This window comes from Oncorhynchus masou, chromosome 18 (assembly GCF_036934945.1).
Source record: "Oncorhynchus masou masou isolate Uvic2021 chromosome 18, UVic_Omas_1.1, whole genome shotgun sequence".
NCBI lineage: Eukaryota > Metazoa > Chordata > Actinopteri > Salmoniformes > Salmonidae > Oncorhynchus > Oncorhynchus masou.
This window is the reverse complement of record NC_088229.1, coordinates 46,828,850-46,847,731: the sequence shown is the minus strand read 5'-3', so window position 1 is coordinate 46,847,731 and position 18,882 is coordinate 46,828,850. Positions and strand designations below refer to the sequence as shown.

The following is an 18,882-nucleotide window of genomic DNA, read 5'->3' as shown; positions in this document are numbered from 1 at the left end:
CGCATCACTTACCTTAACCCTTACCCTTATTCTAAACATAACCCTTACCCTAAACCTAACCCTAACTGTAACATTAGCAAGTAGTTGCTTATCAACAGAATAGTATGACACTTTCTGTAGCATCCAAATAAATTGTGATTTTGTATTAGATTACCGCCGACATAAGGACAAAAATTAGCAGACAACAGGTGAAGTAAGTTGAAATTAAGTTTGTTCAACATTCTGACTTGTAATGAGACTGTTCAGGAATGCTGAGCCTACGTTATGTTAGAGATGAATGTGCAAGTATTTCAATCTCTGATTCTAAAAGAGGCTACCTGTGTATGTATTGGGGCATGGCAGTATAAACTCAGGCATATATATAATTTCTAGATTTTTTTGCATTTCAATGCAGTATTATCGTAAGTAAACTGACAAACTGAAACAATTACAAAAATAAACAAACTGTTCCAACAGCAAGTAGAGGTTGATTATGTGTACTGTCATGTGGAATAGAAGTGTGCTCTTTCAATTAAATGTCTGTCTACTACTATAAGTTCTGACTTATCACAAACCTTTGACATAGCTATCTATGCCAGTTATTGGCCTAAACAGCTGTGATGTGGATGGGATACAAAGGAGCTCACAATCGTGTATGTTTATGTGGTTTATTTATGAAAACAAAGGAACTCAGAAAAATATGGTATCCCCCATGTAAATAATTACATCAAATATTAACTTTTTGTTTGCCCAGCATCCCTATGTAATTTCACCCTTAAACCCTAAAACTACAACACAAATCTTTAATTCTCAAAGATTGATGTCTACAGAAGTTACAATACAGTGCTAAAAAATATTTCAGAAAGTTACAGCAGGAGTGCATGCAAATACATAAAATGATTTTATTAAAATATAAAAATTATCTATTATATGTTGAACAAGAACTAAAATGAACAAATAAGTGAATATGGTGAAAACAATTCGTATGACATCCCTCAGGCAAAAACAGCTTTTTTTAATGTAAGAGGTTGTCTGAATCTGTATAATGAGGTTAATGGGGATTTAGCAGATCAAATTTAAAACATCACCACTACTAACAACTAACCAAATGATCTCAGCTTCGTGAACTGCAGTTGTAAATTATCTAAAATTGATAGAAAATACACTTACCATCTCAGAAATTACAGATACATAATTGTAAAAATCCAGTCACAACAGATGTATTGTAAAAGGTAAACAAGGAGTTTGAATTCATGATTCTGAATTTGGAAGGAAGACTAGGTTGTGTATTATGACACATCTACCTAGTTCTGTTTACAGAGGTCTTTGTAATGCTCAAATATGAACAAAATAACAATACAATTATTTACTTTTAGATTCTAATTTTCTGTCTTGTGTACGTTTTTGTACACGTGGCGATTAGTTGTTTACACAGAGGAGACAGAGAGCCCATTGCTCTCCACTCTTAAAAGAAACAGGCTATACTGTGAGTGTTAATTCACCTACATATGGAATACAACCATAATGTTCAAATGAAAGACTAGCTCAAACACAGACAAAGGAAAAAGTTATAACATTCAATAATGAAAGTTGTCAGATATGGCACATGCCAAATATACAAACAGGCTGGGAAACAAACCACAATAGTGTGTGATGTGTGTTACATCTTAGTAGGGGAGCATTTAACATTAACACTGGCTGCAAAAAGTGAATTTGTATATGCCACCACATACTGTGGACAGAATATCAAAGCATGAGACTCAAAAATAATCTTTAAGACAATCAGAAAATGTATCAAACAGCAACTTTACTTTGCCATAAATGTGTAGATAAAACACTCAGTAAATACAAGTAGGGCCATGATTAAGTCAATGTATCACTCAATCGCAGTCTAGTGTTAACCGTCAACTACATTGAACAAACCCTTGAGACAACAGATTTACAAACACTGAATGGAGAATGGAAGATTGAGAACAAAAATAAACAGTTATCAATTCTCTTCTATAGATGATCGTTAAAACCATTTGTTTTACATTGTCAACAAAAATGGTATGTATGACCATAAAAATAACAATTATCTTAATTTCTTAAATATAGCTGTATCCATAAACCCCCCCCCCCAAAAAAAATGGAATAATGTGTGGTGGAATAATGTGTGGTGGCAAAGGTCAAGGTCATTCCTGGGATGGCAACAGCCATCCCAGGAAGAGAAAGACCATATTTGTTCCTTGAGACAATTTTGTCCAAACCAAAATCAATCTCAGTGTTTCTTAACGGTTTACTACTTATGTAACATAGTCTTTAAAAAATTATAATATTAACTAAACGCATGTTGTTCTGGTGATACCAGGCATTTCCCTTTAAGGGCCAGCAAAAACAAATCCTGACTATGTTCAGTCAGCTATATCTTCTTACACGTTTCCTATGTTTTTCTTTAAAGGCATTTCTAAATACAAAACATTATCAATATCCTCGTCATCGAAAGTCTTTTCATTATCTTATAAAAGTCATCTAGGGGATGAAAAAAAGAGTAGACTACCAGCTAGAAAGGGGGGTAAATTAACTACGGTAAGAGAGGGACTGGACTGTATGTGGGTCTTTCTCTGATCAATCGGAGTCACTGCTTTCTGAGCTGGAGCCACTGGAGCTGCTGCTGCCAGAGTCAGAAGAGCTGCTGCTGCCACTCATTCGAGAGGCGCCCCCTGCTGGCGCCGAGCCTGCCTTCTCTGCACAGGAGAAGGAAGGAGGTAAGGGGAAAGTTAATACTGAGGGAGTCAAATCCAGACAAACATCCTTTTCACAGAGAGCATCAATGGGAGAAGGGAGTAGTACACGATCTTCAGTTTCTTGGCAATGTCTCACATGGAATAGCCTTCATTTCGCAGAACAAGAAAAGACAGACGAGTTTCAGAAGAAAGGTCTTTGTTTCTGGCCATTTTGAGCCTGTAATCGAACCCACAAATGCTGATGCTCCAGATATTCAACAAGTCTAAAGAAGGACAGTTTTATTGCTTCTTTAATCAGTACAACAGTTTTCAGCTGTGCTAACGTAATTGTAAAAGCGTTTTCTAATGTTCTATTAGCCTTTTAAAATTATGAACTTGGATTAGCTAACACAACGTGACATTGGAACCCAGGAGTGATTGTTGCTGATAATGGGCCTCTGTAGGCATATGCAGATATTCCATTTTAAAAAATCTGCCATTTCCAGCTACAATAGTAATTTACAACATTATCAATGTCTACACTGTATTTCTGATCAATTTTATGTTATTTTAATGGACAAGAAATGTGATTTTCGTTCAAAAACAAGGACATTTCTAAGTGACCCCAAACTTTTGAACGGTTTAATAAATATACACGCATATCCTCACACACATATACATACATATACATTCTAGAGGTCTACCGATTAATCGGAATGGCCAATTAATTAGGGCCGATTACAAGTTTTCATAACAATCGGAAATCGGTATTTTTGGGCGCGGATTTTGCAGATTTTTTTATACCTTTATTTAACTAGGCAAGTCAGTTAAGAACACATTCTTATTTTCAATGACGGCCTAGGAATGGTGGGTTAACTTTTTATGGCTGCAGGGGCAGTATTGAGTAGCTTGGATGAAAGGTGCCCATATCAAACGGCCTGCTCCTCAGTCATTGTTGCTAATATTTACATATTATTATTAGTATTGGATAGAAAACACTCTGAAATTTCTAAAACGGTTTGAATTATGTCTGTGCGTATAACAGAACTCATATAGCAGGCAGAAACCTGAGAAATTCCACTTCCTGGTTTTTTTTTCTGGAGGTGGCAGATTTTCAACCAAGGTCTCATTGAAATTACAGCGAGATATGGATGAGTTTTCCTTCCTATGCCTTCCACTAGATGTCAGCAGTCAATAGAACTTTGTCTGATGACTAATGTGAAGGGGGGTCGATTGACACAGGAAATAGTCACCACAGCCATGAGTGGACCATGCTTTCACCAGGCGCGTTCACAGGGGAAGGACTTGCGTTCCACCGCTCATCTGAAGTAATTCTAATTATCCAGTTGGAACGTTATTCAAGATATATGTAAACAACATTCTAAAGATTGATTCAGTACATCGTTTCTACTGACTGTTACGGAAGTTTTGGACATTTCATCACGTTATAGTGGACGCGCTTTGTGACTTTGGAGTTGTTTACCAAACGTGTTAACCAAAGTAGCTAATTGGACATAAATAATGGACATTTTCGAACAAATCAAGCATTTATTGTGGACCTGGGATTTCTAGGACTGCATTCTGATGAAGTTCATCAAAGGTAAGGAAACATTTATCATGTATTTTCTGGTTTCTGTTGACTCCAACATGGAGAGGTATAGTATCTATAATTCCATGTATATAACTTGTATTATCATCTACATTTATGATGAGTATTTCTGTTGAAATGATGTGGCTATGCAAATTCACTTGATGTTTTTGGAACTAGTGAATCTAAATAGCCAATGTAAACTCAGATTTTTTTATATAAATATGAACTTTATCAAACAAAACATGCATGTATTGTGTAACATGAAGTCCTATGAGTGTCATCAGATGAAGATAATTCAAGGTTAGTTATTAATTTTATCTTTATTTATGCTTTTTGTGAATGCTATATTTTGCTGGAAAATGGCTGTGTGGTTTGGTCGAGACCTAACATAATCGTTTGTAGTGCTTTCGCTGAAATCAGACACTTTGGTGGGATTAACAACGAGAATAGCTTTAAAATGATAAGACACATGTACATTTTAGGAATTGTAATTATGAGATTTCTGTGGTTTGAATTTGGCACCCTCTATTTTCACTGGTAGTTGTCATATCAATCCCGATATCGGGATTGCAGCCATAACAGGTTACCTGCCTCGTTCAGGGACAGAACGGCAGATTTTCACCTTGTCAGCTCGGGGGATCCAATCTTGCAACCTTACAGTTAACTAGTCCAACGCTCTAACCACCTGCCTCTCATTGCACTCCACGAGGAGCCTGCCTGTTACTCGAATGCAGTAGAAGCCAAGGTAAGTTGCTAGCTAGCATTAAACTTATCTTATAAAAAACAAATCAATCATAAATCACTAGCTATAACTAAACATGGTTGATGATATTACTAGTTTATCTAGCGTGTCCTGCGTTGCATATAATCGATGCAACGCTGGGGGATAATTTAACAAAACGCATTTGCGAAGAATACACAATTGTTGGACGACTGTACCTAACCATAAACACCAATACCTTTCTTAAAATGAATACACAGAAGTATACATTTTTAAACCTGCATATTTAGCTAAAAGAAATACATGTTAGCCGGCAATATTAACCAGGTGAAATTGTGTCATTTCTCTTGCGTTCATTGCACGCAGAGTCAGCGTATATGCAACAGTTTGGGCATCCTGGCTCATTGCGAACTAATTTGCCAGAATTGTACGTAATTAAGACATAACATTGAAAGTTGTGCAATGTAACAAGAATATTTAGACTTAGGGATGCCACATGTTAGATAAAATACAGAACGGTTCCGTATTTCACTGAAATAAAAGTTTGTTTTCGAAATGATAGTTTCCTGATTCGACCATATTAATGACCAAAGGCTTGTATTTCTGTGTGTTATTATGTTATAATTAAGTCTATGATTTGATAGAGCATTCTGACTGAGCGATGGTAGGCAGCAGCAGGCTCGTAAGCATTCATTCAAACAGCACTTTCGTGCATTTTGCCAGCAGCTCTTTGCAAGCACAGCGCTATATATGACTTCAATCCTATCAGCCTAATGGCTGGTGTAACCAATGTGAAATGGCTAGCTAGTTAGCTGGGTGTGCGCTAATAGCGTTTCAAACGTCACTCGCTCTGAGACTTGGGAGTAGTTATTCCCCTTGCTCTGCAAGGGCCGCGGCTTTTGTGGGGCGATGGGTAACGCTGCTTCGAGGGTGGCTGTTGTCGATGTGTTCCTGGTTCGAGCCCAGGTAGGGGCGAGGAGAGGGACGGAAGCTATACTGTTACACTGGCAATACTAAAGTGCCTATAAGAACATCCAATAGTCAAAGCTATATGAAATACAAAAGGTATAGAGAAAAATAGTCCATTAGTCCTATAATTCCGATAATCCCATAACTCCTATAATAACTACAACCTAAAGCTTCTTACCTGGGAATATTATATAAAGTCCTTTTAACAGAAACCACCAGCTTTCATATGTTCTCATGTTCTGAGCAAGGAATTTAAATGTTAGCTTTTTTACATGGCACATATTGCACTTTTACTTTCTTCTCCAACACTTTGTTTTAGCATTATTTAAACCAAATTGAACATGTTTCCTTATTTATGAGGCCAAATTGATTTTATTGATGTATTATATTGAGTAAAAATAAAAGTGTTCATTCAGTATTGTTGAAATTGTCATTATTACAAATAAATAAATAAATGTAAAAAAAAATGTCAGATTAATCGGTATCGGCTTTTTTTGGTCCTCCAATAATCAGTATCGGCATTGAAAAATCATAATCGGTTGACCTCAAATAAACACCATGGGACCACGCAGATGTCATACTGCTCAGGAAGGAGACACGTTCCATCTCCTAAATTGAACGTACTTTGGTGTGGAAAAGTGGAAATCAATCCCAGAGCAACAGCAAAGGACCTTGTGAAGATGATTGAGGAAACAGGTACAAAAGTATATATATCCACAGTAAAACGAGTCCTATATCGACATAACCTGAAATGCCGCTCAGCAAGGAAGAAGCCACTGCTCCAAAACCGCCATAAAAAAGCCAGACTATGGTTTGCAACTGCACATGGGGACAAAGATGGTTATTTTTGTAGAAATGTCCTCTGGTCTGATGAAACAAAAATAGAACTGTTTGGCCATAATGACCATCGTTATGTTTGGAGGAAAAAGGGGGAGGCTTGCAAGCCGAAGAACACCATCCCAACCACAGGGGTGGCAGCATCATGTTGTGGGGGTGCTTTGCTGCAGAAGGGACTGGTGCACTTCACAAAATAGATGGCATCCTGAGGAAGGAAAATTATGTGGATGTATTGAAGAAATATCTCAAGACATTAGTCAGGAAGTCAAAGCTTGGTCGCAAATGGGTCTTACGGATGGACAATGACCCCAAGCATACTTCCAAAGTTGTGGCAAAATGGCTTAAGGACAACAAAGTCAGGGTATTGGAGTGGCCATCACAAAGCCATGACCTCAATCCTATAGAAAATTTGTGGGCAGAACTGAAAAAGAGTGTGAGAGCAAGGAGGCCTACAAACCTGACTCAGTTACACCAGCTCTGTCAGGAGGAGTGGGCCAAAATTCACCCAACTTTTGCAGGTCTTTTGCAAGTTAAACAATTTCAAGGCAATGCTACCAAATACTATTTGAGTGTATGTAAACTTTTGACCTACTGGGAATGTGATGAAAGAAATAAAAGCTTTAAATCATTCTCTCTACAATTATTCTGACATTTCACATTTTTAAAATAATTTTACTAGGATTAAATGTCAGGAATTGTGAAAAACTAAGTTTTAATGTATTTGGCTAAGGTGTATGTAAGCTTCTGACTTCAACTGTGTACACACACACACACACACACACGAGGTCGACCGATTATGAGTTTTCAACGCCGAAACCGATTGTTGGAGGACCAAAAAAGCAGATACCGTTTAATCTGACAATTTTTATATATTTGTAATAATGACAATTACAACAATACTGAATGAACACTTATTTTAACTTAATATAATACATAAATAAAAATATATTTAGTCTCAAATAAATAATGAAATAAGTTAAATTTGGTTTAAATAATGCAAAAACAGTGTTGGAGAAGAAAGTAAAAGTGTGATATGTGCCATGTAAAAAAGCTCATGTTTAAGTTCCTTGCTCAGAACATGAGAACATATGGAAGCTGATGGTTCCTTTTAACATGAGTCTTCAATATTCCCAGTTAAGAGGTTTTAGGTTGTAGTTATTATAGGACTATTTCTCTATATACCATTTGTATTTCATATACCTTGAACTATTGGATGTTCTTTTAGGCACTACAGTATTGCCAGCCTAATCTCGGGAGTTGATAGGCTTGAAGTCATAAAGAGCGCTGTGCTTCAAGCATCGCCTCTGCACTGTTGACGTTGAGACTGGTGTTTTGCGGGTACTATATAATAAAGCTGCCAGTTGAGGACTTGTGAGGCGTCAGTTTCTCAAACTTGACACTAACGTACTTGTCCTCTTGCTCAGTTGTGCACCGGGGCCTCCCACTCTTTCTATTCTGGTTAGAGCCAGTTTGCGCTGTTCTGTGAAGGAGTAGTAAACAGCGTGTACCAGATCTTCAGCTTCTTGGCAATTTCACGCCTTCATTTTTTAGAACAAGATTAGACTGACGAGTTTCAGAAGAAAGGTCTTTGTTTCTAGCCAATTTGAGCCTGAAATCTAACTCACAAATGCTGGTGCTCCAGATATACAACAAGTTTAAAGTTTTACTGCTTCCTTAAATCAGAACAACAGTTTTCAGCTGTGCAAATGTACTTGCAAAAGGGTTTTCTAATGATCAATTAGCCTTTTGAAATGATAAACTTGTATTAGCTAACACAACGTGCCATTGGACAGTTGCTGATAATGGGCCTCCTCTATACACCTATAAAGAAAATAAGCCGTTTCCAGCTACAATAGTGATTTACAACATTAACAATGCCTACACTGTATTTCTGATCAATTTGATGCCATTTTAAAATGGACAAAAAAAAGTGATTTTCTTTCAAAGACAAGGAAATTACTCAGAGGCCCCAAACTTTTGAACGGTAGTGTGTATATATAAAAAATAAATTACAGGGGGCAGTTTGGAAAAAACATACCCTGTCCGAATCGTACTCTGGATTAACAGACATTCTGTGATAATAAATATATAACAAACTAGTCCCAAAGCGAATAGGGCATTAGCCTTAATAATAACTCCTGCAGAACTAAGCATTCCTTGCAGTAAAATTATACACCAAATGTACACAAAATTTGGACTTGGGAACAGGAGTAGAGAAATATGATGTCTTTCTGCATCTTGAGAGAATGCAATGCTCAGTGAGCACCTCTAAAGATTGTATCGATCTTCATCATGAAAGCATCAGGTGATAGTATATCAACGAGTGATGTAAAGTACTAAAGTAAAAATACTTTAAAGTATCAGAACTTCACCATTTATAATTTTGACAACCTTTACTTCAATACATTCCTAAAGAAAATAATGTACTTTTTACTCCATACATTTTCCCTGACACCCATTTTACATTTTGAATGCTTAGCATGACAGGAAAATGGTCCAATTCGCACACTTATTAAGAGAACATCCCTGGTCAACCCTATTGCCCCTGATCTGGCTGACTCATAGCACACATGCTTTGTTTGTAAATGATGTCTGAGTGTTGGAGTGTTTCCCTGGCTATCTGTAAATAAATATGATTTTTTTTAAACAAGAAAACAGTGCTGTCTGGTTTGCTTAATAAGGATTTTTAAAATTATGAATGTTTACTTTTGATACTTAAGTATATTTTAAATCAAATACTTTTAGACAAGAATTTCACTTGGTGACTCAACTTTTACTTGAGTCATTTTCTTCTATTAAGTTATCTTTAATTTAATCGAGTACGACGATTGGGTAATTTCAACCACATAAAATATGCATTGAAGCCGAACTGAAACACCTTGGGTCGTTTTCACAGTATTCTTTTTCCTTACAACTGATCAAACTGATGTCATTTGGACATTTTTTACAGAAAGTCTTACGTTCGTTTTTTTTTACTGTATTGCATTTTATTTTCTCCCCAGTCCTGAAAGGTCTTAGCATTGCAAAAGACGACAGAGAAAAGTTTATAGATGTCACCTAGATTGAAGCATTCATTCTATCAAGCTACTACATTATTCTGTTGAGCAAGGGTATATTTAGTATTTTAGGAAAACACATGACAAAAGAGAAGCTACATAAATCTAATTATAGACAAGTTGACTAACAAATAGCCTACCAAAATGATGGATATTATAAGCAGAAACATATCTAAATCAGGCAAAACAAAATCCTGCACACACACTCCAAAAATTGTTCTGCAGTCTGACCGTAGCCTACAGCACATTTTCTATATTTATGGGTTAGGTTGGGTGCATGCCACTTTATCGCATATAGTTGAGCGGTTGCGGATGGGTTATTTGCAATTGCGGGCGGGTGAACAAACAGTTGACCCATTTCACCACTACCTTACGGCACAACGCCTCTTCCCTATTTCACCTAGATATTTTTTGTATATGTATTGAAATGTAGGCTGTGTGTGCCGTTTCTAAATTCATGTAGTTCTGTCCTCGTGCTTTACTTGTCTATTTATGTTCTGTAATATGTCATGTTTCATGTGGACCCCAGGAAGAATAGCTGATGGTTTCACAACAGCTAATGGGGATCCTGATAAAATACCTAAAAGCAAATGTGCAAAGGGTGGGAGGTTGAGTAACATCTGTGTTAAAAAGGGGGGGAACAAACGCAAGGGAGCATTTAGTAAACAGGAAGAGAAAAGAGGTTTACCCCTGAAGAACCAGGTAACCATTAGCGACTGGAGAAGGGCATCTGTAAAAACAACAAGAGTAATAGCTCACAACTTACGTAAAAGTTTCCGCTGCTTTTTTTGCAAACAGGACTTGACGTATCGTTCGAGCTCACGAAGGGTAGAGGGCTTGAGTGTCTCAAAGTCTATCTCTATCTCGTCCGGATTGGAGTCACGCAGGGAAGGCTCCCGGGCCTGGATGATGTGGACCACCCTGCCCAACTTCTCACCCGGAAGACGGTTGATGTCCAGGCTAAGCTGGCGCTTCTCGTCGTATGACATGGGAAGGGACGGCTCCTCTTCAGACTCGTTGTTCGCCACCGCCACCTTGGTCCCTTTCTTTGTTTGCCTGAAAATGTTTTGGTCAGATCTTTGATAGGCCTACGGGTTTTGCCTCTCTCAGGATGCTCAAATTACCACTGAGAGAAGTTTAAAGTACAGATGATTTACATCTGGATCAGACAACAAGGGGAAAGTGTAACACAGCAGAGCTTAACACTGTTACAACAAGTGGCATGGGTAATGATGATTCATCCAAAAGTTCAAGTTCCCTGCAGTAAATTAGCAAATTAATTGTGACAAATTACGAAACGGATACAGTGCCTTCAGATAGTATTCATATCCCTTAACTTATTCCACATTTTGTTGTGTTACAGCCTGAATTCAAAATGTATTAGATATTTTCTTTTACACACAACGCAGCATAAAGATGGCGTGAAACTATGTTTTTAGAATTTGTAGCAAATGTATTGAAAATGAAATACAAAAGTCTAATTTACATAAGTATTCACACCGAGTCGATACATGTTAGAATAATTTAAGTCAAAACTAACTAGGCCACTCAGGAACATTCATTGTCGTCTTGGTAAGCAACTCCAGTGTATATTTGGCCTTGTGTTTTAGGTTATTGTCCAGCTGAAAGGTGAATGTATCCCAGTGTCTGTTGGAAAGCAGACTGAACCAGGTTATCCTCTAGGATTTTGCCTGTTACTTAGCTCTATTCCGTTTCTTTTTATCCCCTCAAAAAAACTCCCTAGTCCTTGCTGATGACGATCATACCCATAACATGGTGCAGCCACATGCTTGAAAACATGAACAGTGGTACTCAGTGATGTATTGGATTGGCCCCCAACATAACAGTTGGTATTCAAGACATAAAGTACATTTCTTTGCCAATTTTTTTGCAGTTTTACTTTAGTACCTTTTTGCAAATCTGATGCATGTTTTGGAATATTTTTTAGTCTGTACAGGCTTCCTTCTTTTCACTTTAGTCATTTTAGGTTATTATTTTGGAGTAACTACAATGTTGTTGATCCATCCTCAGTTTTCTCCTATCACAGTCATTCAACTCCATAACTGACTTCAAGTCACCATTGGCCTCATGGTGAAATCCCTGAGCGGCTTCCTTCCTCTCTGGTAACTGAGTTAGGATGGACGCCTGTATCTTTGTAGTGACTGGGTGTATTGATTCACCATCAAAAGTGTAATTTAACTTCACCATGCTCAAAGGGATATTTAATTTCTGCTTTTTACACATCTACCAATAGGTGCCATTTGCGAGGCATTGGCCTTTGTGATTAAATCTGTGTATGAAATTCACTCCTCGACTGAGGAAGCTTACAGATAATTGTAGGTGTGGGGTACAGAGATGAGGTAGTCATTCAAAAATCATGTTCAACACTATTGCACACAGAGTAAATTTTTACTCCTGAACTTATTTAGGCTTGCCATAACAAAGGGTTTAAATAATTATTGACTCAAGACATTTCAGCTTTTCATTTTTAATTTCTAAAAACATAATTCCAGTATTGTGTGTACGCCAGTGACACAAAAGTTTAAATTCAAGCTGTAACACAACAACATTTGGAAAAGGTCAAGGGGTGTGAATACTTTCTCAAGGCACTGTATGATAAGACTGGGCAGTAGTACCTGGTAGCCGCCCCCGTGCGGTTTGGTTTCCGGGCTGGAGCCTTCTTCTGATTTGCTGGCTTGGTTTGCTGTGTTGACTTGGGCTTCTTCTCGTCATCAGCCTTCCCCTTGTTGGCTTTGTCTTGGTCTTTCTCTTTGTCTTTCTTCTTATCTTTTTGCTTTTTCTCCATTTTCTTTGGTTTACTTACTGGGGCCTGCGACAGAACAGCCAGCTGTTCATGAACGGCCTTCAGCTGAGGAGAGAAGCAGAATAAAGAGTCACCGATGAGCCCAGATGTTGGTTTATATAGGGTAAAGCGGATGCAGAGACTGGGACAAGGTACTGGAAGTGATGGAAAAATACAGGCATCAAGGGTTAGCTATTGTGGGATGTAGGTATGTGTAACCTGTTGCAGAAAATGTCTTGGACCATTATGTCACAATTATGACAGTTATATTGGCCCTAGGAGGAATGTTTTATTTTCCATTGACTTTGAAGGGGTCTCATTTTCTAGCCAATTCATGGGTTTGCTTGATTTACTTTTGCTGCATCTTAAATCATCCTCAAGTTACCTTATTCATGTATTGTATGTGCATTAATTAACTATACACTACTCATATTTCTACATATATTCTCAAATGAAAGCTCAGGAAACAAATCAGGAGTGTGTGTGTAAATAGTGTACAGTCATTGATCTCATAAAAACAGTAAGGAAAAAAAGGAGTCTCGTTAAATAATTTCCCATTGGCCTCTGGAAAAAAGCTGTCAGAGACGCACACCGGGCCACCAGCCTGTACTGTAGCTGTCTACCGAAAACTTTAAAACAATAAGCAAATGCTGACTCCCAAAGTGACTTGATTGCTTTTTGAAGAAACAAGTAATATAAAACAGAAAAAGAAAACGATAACATATAATTGTGAACGCTCTCAGTGACACTTCCTTGTCTTCAGCACAAAGACATTGTTCTTTAGGAGTTATTCAACTTGAAAAAAGAAAGAAATACTGAACCTACAACGCAACAAAAGCATTTGAAATCATTGCCAGAATCATAAAAAAACACTAACATCACCAGCAAACACTGTGACCACCATGAAAACTAACATTTCCCATTTTTAAACCACTGAAAGAATGCGACAATAGGAGAAAAAGTAACTACCTGCATCTCACAAAAAGCAATATCTAGGGCTACATGTCAAAGAGGGAAATACCTTTAGCACACTTACAACCTGTTTAATAGTTCTCATCCCCACATGTAACCCTCTACCGCTCTTTCAACAAGGTGCAATACAAAAATAAAATGTTTTGTGGGGACGGGGAAGTAAGAGATAAATCACCTGAAAACGTTTGGCACACCCGTTTTTTCCCCCCGCCCTGTTACCATTGGGGTGCTCCACAGTGATTTGCTGGTAAGAAAGCCAAAGGGGAAATCAGGGGACAAAGATAGAAAACTCCAAAGATCATGTTAACATTCTTGTAGCACAACAAACTATTTCATTAGAGCTAAATACTGTCACCATTGGTATGAATGAAATGTAAAACATTGCTCTAAAAATGTGAGCTCTACAGTTTCAGCATGCAAGCCATTAATACCAAGTTATTCTAACAGTTTATTTCAGCATTTGTAGCGGCAGAGGGTTAACTATGTCACTTTTACTCTGGAGGGCTGGCTGAAAATCATCTCTGAACATCGTGGAGTGGCTTTGATTTTTAAGGGTTAGCGGTCTAAATCTGAAGTGGGGCATTAGGGGGGCATCTCCCTGTTCATCCATCCATGGGTTTTGGATCTTGGTCCTTGGTTGTGAGAACCCACCTGTTCCGAACCCACCTGTTCCTGCAGTTCGGCGAGCCGCGTGGCCCGCTCCTCCTCTGAGTCGGAGCTCTCCGAACTGGAGGTGTTGCCGCTGCTCTCACTGCTCTCTGTACTCTTGCTTACCACCGGCATGGTGGAGAGCTGGGTGGCTTCGATGGGCTCGTCCGGCATCTTGGCAAATCGCATCTCAAACACATCCTGAGAAACACAAGACAAGGGGTAGTTCAACCGACAGATCTCCAATGAGGTGGTGTGAATATCTGATTAATCTTATCCTACCTGGAGCTTCCTGGCCATCGCAACAACCTCGTGGTCGGGGGGGTTGTACTTGTAGCAATTTGAAAACATTAACCGGACATCTGTCGCAAAGCTTTGGGCATCTTGGTAATCTCGACTGTCCATTTTTTTCTGTGGATACAGAGCAAACAGTCAGAGCCTTATTATTGAGATAGAGATCTCTATAAAACTCTAAACAAATATATTAGCAAAACAGATGTAATTGTCCTCCCCTTAGCAGTGACTTGTTGAGGGATAGTTTCATTTGAACTATTCTTAACCACCAAATAAAAACATTGGTCAAATTATTTTCCTCCACCAAGTAAACAGCCAGGCTTTGGAGGGTAATTTAGAAGCGTTAGTAGAGAGTCGAAGGAGTGAATAGGGAACCTACTTTGACAGTGCTCAGGTCCATGGGGTGTTTGATTATCTCATGGTAGTCATGCAGCTCTAGCGCTTCTGCATCTACAGGCTTGTAGAAAGGCCAAGCGTGGGCCGTGTACTTCTTGGACAGCATCTCCTTCAGGATGATTTCGCAGTGCTTCAGCTGCTCGCCGAGCTTGCCTTTCTTGCCACTGAGCAGGGGCGCCTCTCCATCCTCTGTGTCTTTCTTGGGGGGATTGACGGACCGCACTGTGCTCTCCCTCCTGGACAAGACATTCTCCTGTTTGGATTCAAGGAGCTGGGTAGGGGAGTCACTTCTACTGGCCGAGATTGCTGAGGTGGTGGGAGTTGTTGTGTCTGCTTTCCGCTTGACCCCCTTTTTCTGTGGAAATGACAATGTCCAAATGCAAATATATCAGAAGCCTGCTTCTCTTCATCAATATATAGCATGTTAGAATTTCTCTCAGATTTCTAATGGATTATATCCTAGGACAAAATTTTGACGAGTAGAACTGTAAAATACGCTCCCCACAAGAATCCTCCGTTAGACTGTAGAGCTAAATGAAAAGACCCCCTAGAGCGGCCTGTCTCTCTGGGACTTACTTTGATGACTGGCTGTGCCGTTGGAACCACAGCCATCATGGAGGCAGCAGTAGGCACAGCTCGGACAGGGGTAACAGATGTAATGGTTGGCACTGTCGTGGCTGCTATGACAGGTGTCTGAGACAGAAGTGGAGGGGAGCTGGGGTAAGAAGATGGGGGTGAATCCGTCGACTCACCATGTGCTTGGCTCTCTGCAAGAAAGATGATGGAAGCAAAAAGGTGTAAATGACAGACATTTCCTCAGCGCATGAGTCCCTATCAACTGTGAAAGGCTGGACTTGCCTGCACTAACGGGCCCTCCTGGTTTGCGGGCTGCTTTGACTTTGGGTACCGGTGGTAGCAGCTCCACCTCCTCCTGAGGCATTTGGGCCACTTTCTGTAAGAATATCTTCTCTAGAGCTTGGGCCATCAGCACAATGTCATCTGTAGGCTGTGGGAACACAAGAAAGGATGAGTTATGGGTCAAGTTTAAGGTGAAAAAGGTCAGATGGTTCACTTGATCATAATCATCACAGCTTTAAAAATGCCTACGGGGCACCTCTAGACTGACTAGAGGAAGTATAAATACATCCTCCTCGTAATGAGTCAAAATACAGTCCAAAAGTCTTCATCAATGTCACCGAAAAATCATTGTGTGTGTAAACATCTGTATGTGATCCAGTGAAAAAACTGCTAAAGGAAATAAGCTCTGTGAACTACTTGTTGAGTGCGGACCTTGTTGTTTTTCACATCTATATTTTTATGAATGGCAAAGGAGAATTTACCTTGTTGTAGATATAACAGTTAGTAAACATTGTATTGAAGTCCTGCATACACTCGCTGGCACTCCAGTAGTAGTTATTCTCTAGCCTCTTCTTTATTGTTCCCATGTCCATTGGGCTCTTGATAACTTTATGATAGTCCTGTATGACAGCATCAAAAGGGAAGTAGAATTCACTATGAATGAGCAATAACAAAACAGCCAGGAAATAAAGAAAACATTTTAAGATTATTATTGTTCAACAATGAGGGGTTAGGAACAACACCAAAATGTACACACATCCACACAATGCATATATTAAAATGCAACAGGCTACTTTAACCCAGAGGCAAATATTGTTAAAGCTAGAATCATTTGTTACTACATACATTTTAGACTTAGACATTAATGACATATACCCATTGATTCTTGGAGAATATAACTTAGAAATGTCTCATGAGCATAGGTCAACTGTCATACCCCATCAAAACCCTATATATAAGCCTGTTTCTCTCCAAAGTTTGTTAAACGTAAACAAACATTGTAGCCTCAAAACATGGTTAAAACTATGCATTTGATATTATGGATGGTCAGTCCTTGAATCCATAGCTCAGTCTATGAATTTGAGAGTGGTTACATTTCTCCAGGTCCATTCCTCAGCTTTTTACCAAAACAGAGGGGGGGTCCACACTTTGTTATTGTCTCAATTAAGGATTCTAGCATTAAGGCTCTGATTTTAGTACCCCATACTGACTACCAATAACAGAGAGAAAACTACTGAGTGTGGAATTGACTTACGGCGAGACATAATTTGATGGCATCCACAGGTGTGTAAAAGGGCCACGCAAACTGATGCTTCCATAGAGTCTTCACCACAACATTCTGCATGTACTGTAGTTGGTTTGTTTTCCGGCCAGGCTTGTTGGGGTTGGTGAACTCTGGTGGCGAGGGATTGACAAGTGCTGGGGCGGACGCAGGAACAGCCGACATACTGGCAACAGGAGAGCTTCCCTGTTCTACAAAACGTCTGAGTCTAGTGTTTTCAATAGATACTTTGCTCCGCTTTCAGCTCATTATTCCTCCAGCAGTACACACATCCCATCACCACCTGGGTGTATGTGTCCTGCCAAACAAAATGGTCAAATATTGGAATTAGAAAATTAAAGAAGTGCTGTTCAGAAAATATGAGACCTTCAGATGCCATCCTCACAGACAGTAGTCAAATCTCGAGTCAATTAGGCTAATATTTTACGAGAATGAGTGAGCTATGGAGTGGTGGCTAAATTCTAATAAACTAAAAGTCAAATTAATCTAAAACGTGAGTACACATACATGTAGCCAAAGTAATATAGCCTACACAGACCACTTAGAATTCCTAACAGGGGCAAAGAAGTGAGCATTTCGCTGGGCAACAGCAATGATGCAGAGATCAACATTCACAAAAGTACACATTGTAGGATAATAAACTACGCCAAAATCTGGCACGTTTAGCAATTACAAATCCATATGGCTAAATGTAGACAGATTAGCTAGTTACTCGACTGGGCGTACACCCTTTATTTCACAAAATAGTAGCCATTTACAATTTAGCGACCGGGTGCATATGGTTGTGCATCACATCTATTCCTTTAAAAAGATGGCGGGCAGGGGGATGCTATAGCTGTTTGCTACAGTAACTAGCCTCTCAATAGGCAAAATGCTAAATGTGCACGCAATGCAAATAGCTAACTTACACACTAGTTCATGTGAAGTACAACTAAAATGCTGACCAGTGCGTTGTAGAAGCGCTGAAAATAATATGAAACGATAACTAGGTTACCATTTCAACTTTGCATACGACAAATGTAGCGTTAGCTAAGGTTAACTACTAGCCTAACAAATCCTCGCTAACTAAGCTTTGTATGCATTGTTTCAATCAAGGCGCCGAGCGGGCAGGCTGACTCAGAAAGCAACCTATGGATTGAGTGTATTGAGAAACACTTCGATATGCATCCCATCCTTTAAATTACACAAATCAGGAAAAAGTACATATTTTACTTTATTACTTTCTCAAGTGGCTCCAATGGTTGTTCGCTCGCAGTTTTCCGGTACCTTTTTATTTCAGCGAAGTAGCATAATAGACGGGTTATCGGCTGTCTGATATCCCATGCGCAATTTCGAGCAGCATCATGGTCCTTGTTGTGTTTTGATGGGTAAAGCATTTGGAATTGGAGGTATGTCGCTAAATGACTGACTACATATCCCGGGATGCAGCTCCTTAAGCACAAGCCATGTTTTGGCACAGGGAGCGTTTGAGGGGTAAAGGCCAGAGATATCACAGAAAAGAGGAGATAGAAATCCCATTGGACATTTGACATTGACCAAAGACTGTCGACCAATCGTGTTTACGTTGTCATGTTGCGTCACGCTGTATCGTCACGCAACACTCCGAGTCCATATTTGTATTTTTGTGTTTAGGCTATCCCGAGTCGATAATCACGAAATAAAAGTAATTCCCTCGACCACGCCCACAGATTGTGGAAAACAAGCAATCTTTCCGATGGACCACCATTGTAAAAATATATTTTGTTATATAGGATAACAAAACATGCCAAAG

General features: G+C 39.0%; 1 protein-coding gene across 1 annotated transcript; it reads right to left on the bottom strand.

The window, feature by feature from the left end:
- Positions 1 to 633: 633 nt before the first annotated feature.
- On the bottom strand, positions 634 to 18,547 carry LOC135504719 (bromodomain-containing protein 3-like). The gene is made up of 12 exons (XM_064923529.1): positions 18,332 to 18,547; positions 17,085 to 17,409; positions 16,312 to 16,449; positions 15,830 to 15,977; positions 15,548 to 15,738; positions 14,955 to 15,326; positions 14,564 to 14,692; positions 14,285 to 14,482; positions 13,809 to 13,877; positions 12,495 to 12,727; positions 10,625 to 10,914; positions 634 to 2,705 (listed from the first exon to the last, which is right to left on the bottom strand). Exons 2-12 carry the CDS (start codon positions 17,274 to 17,276, stop codon positions 2,587 to 2,589), a joined length of 2,079 nt encoding a protein of 692 aa, XP_064779601.1. The 5' UTR covers positions 17,277 to 17,409; positions 18,332 to 18,547; the 3' UTR covers positions 634 to 2,586.
- Between the last annotated feature and the right edge of the window lie 335 nt (positions 18,548 to 18,882).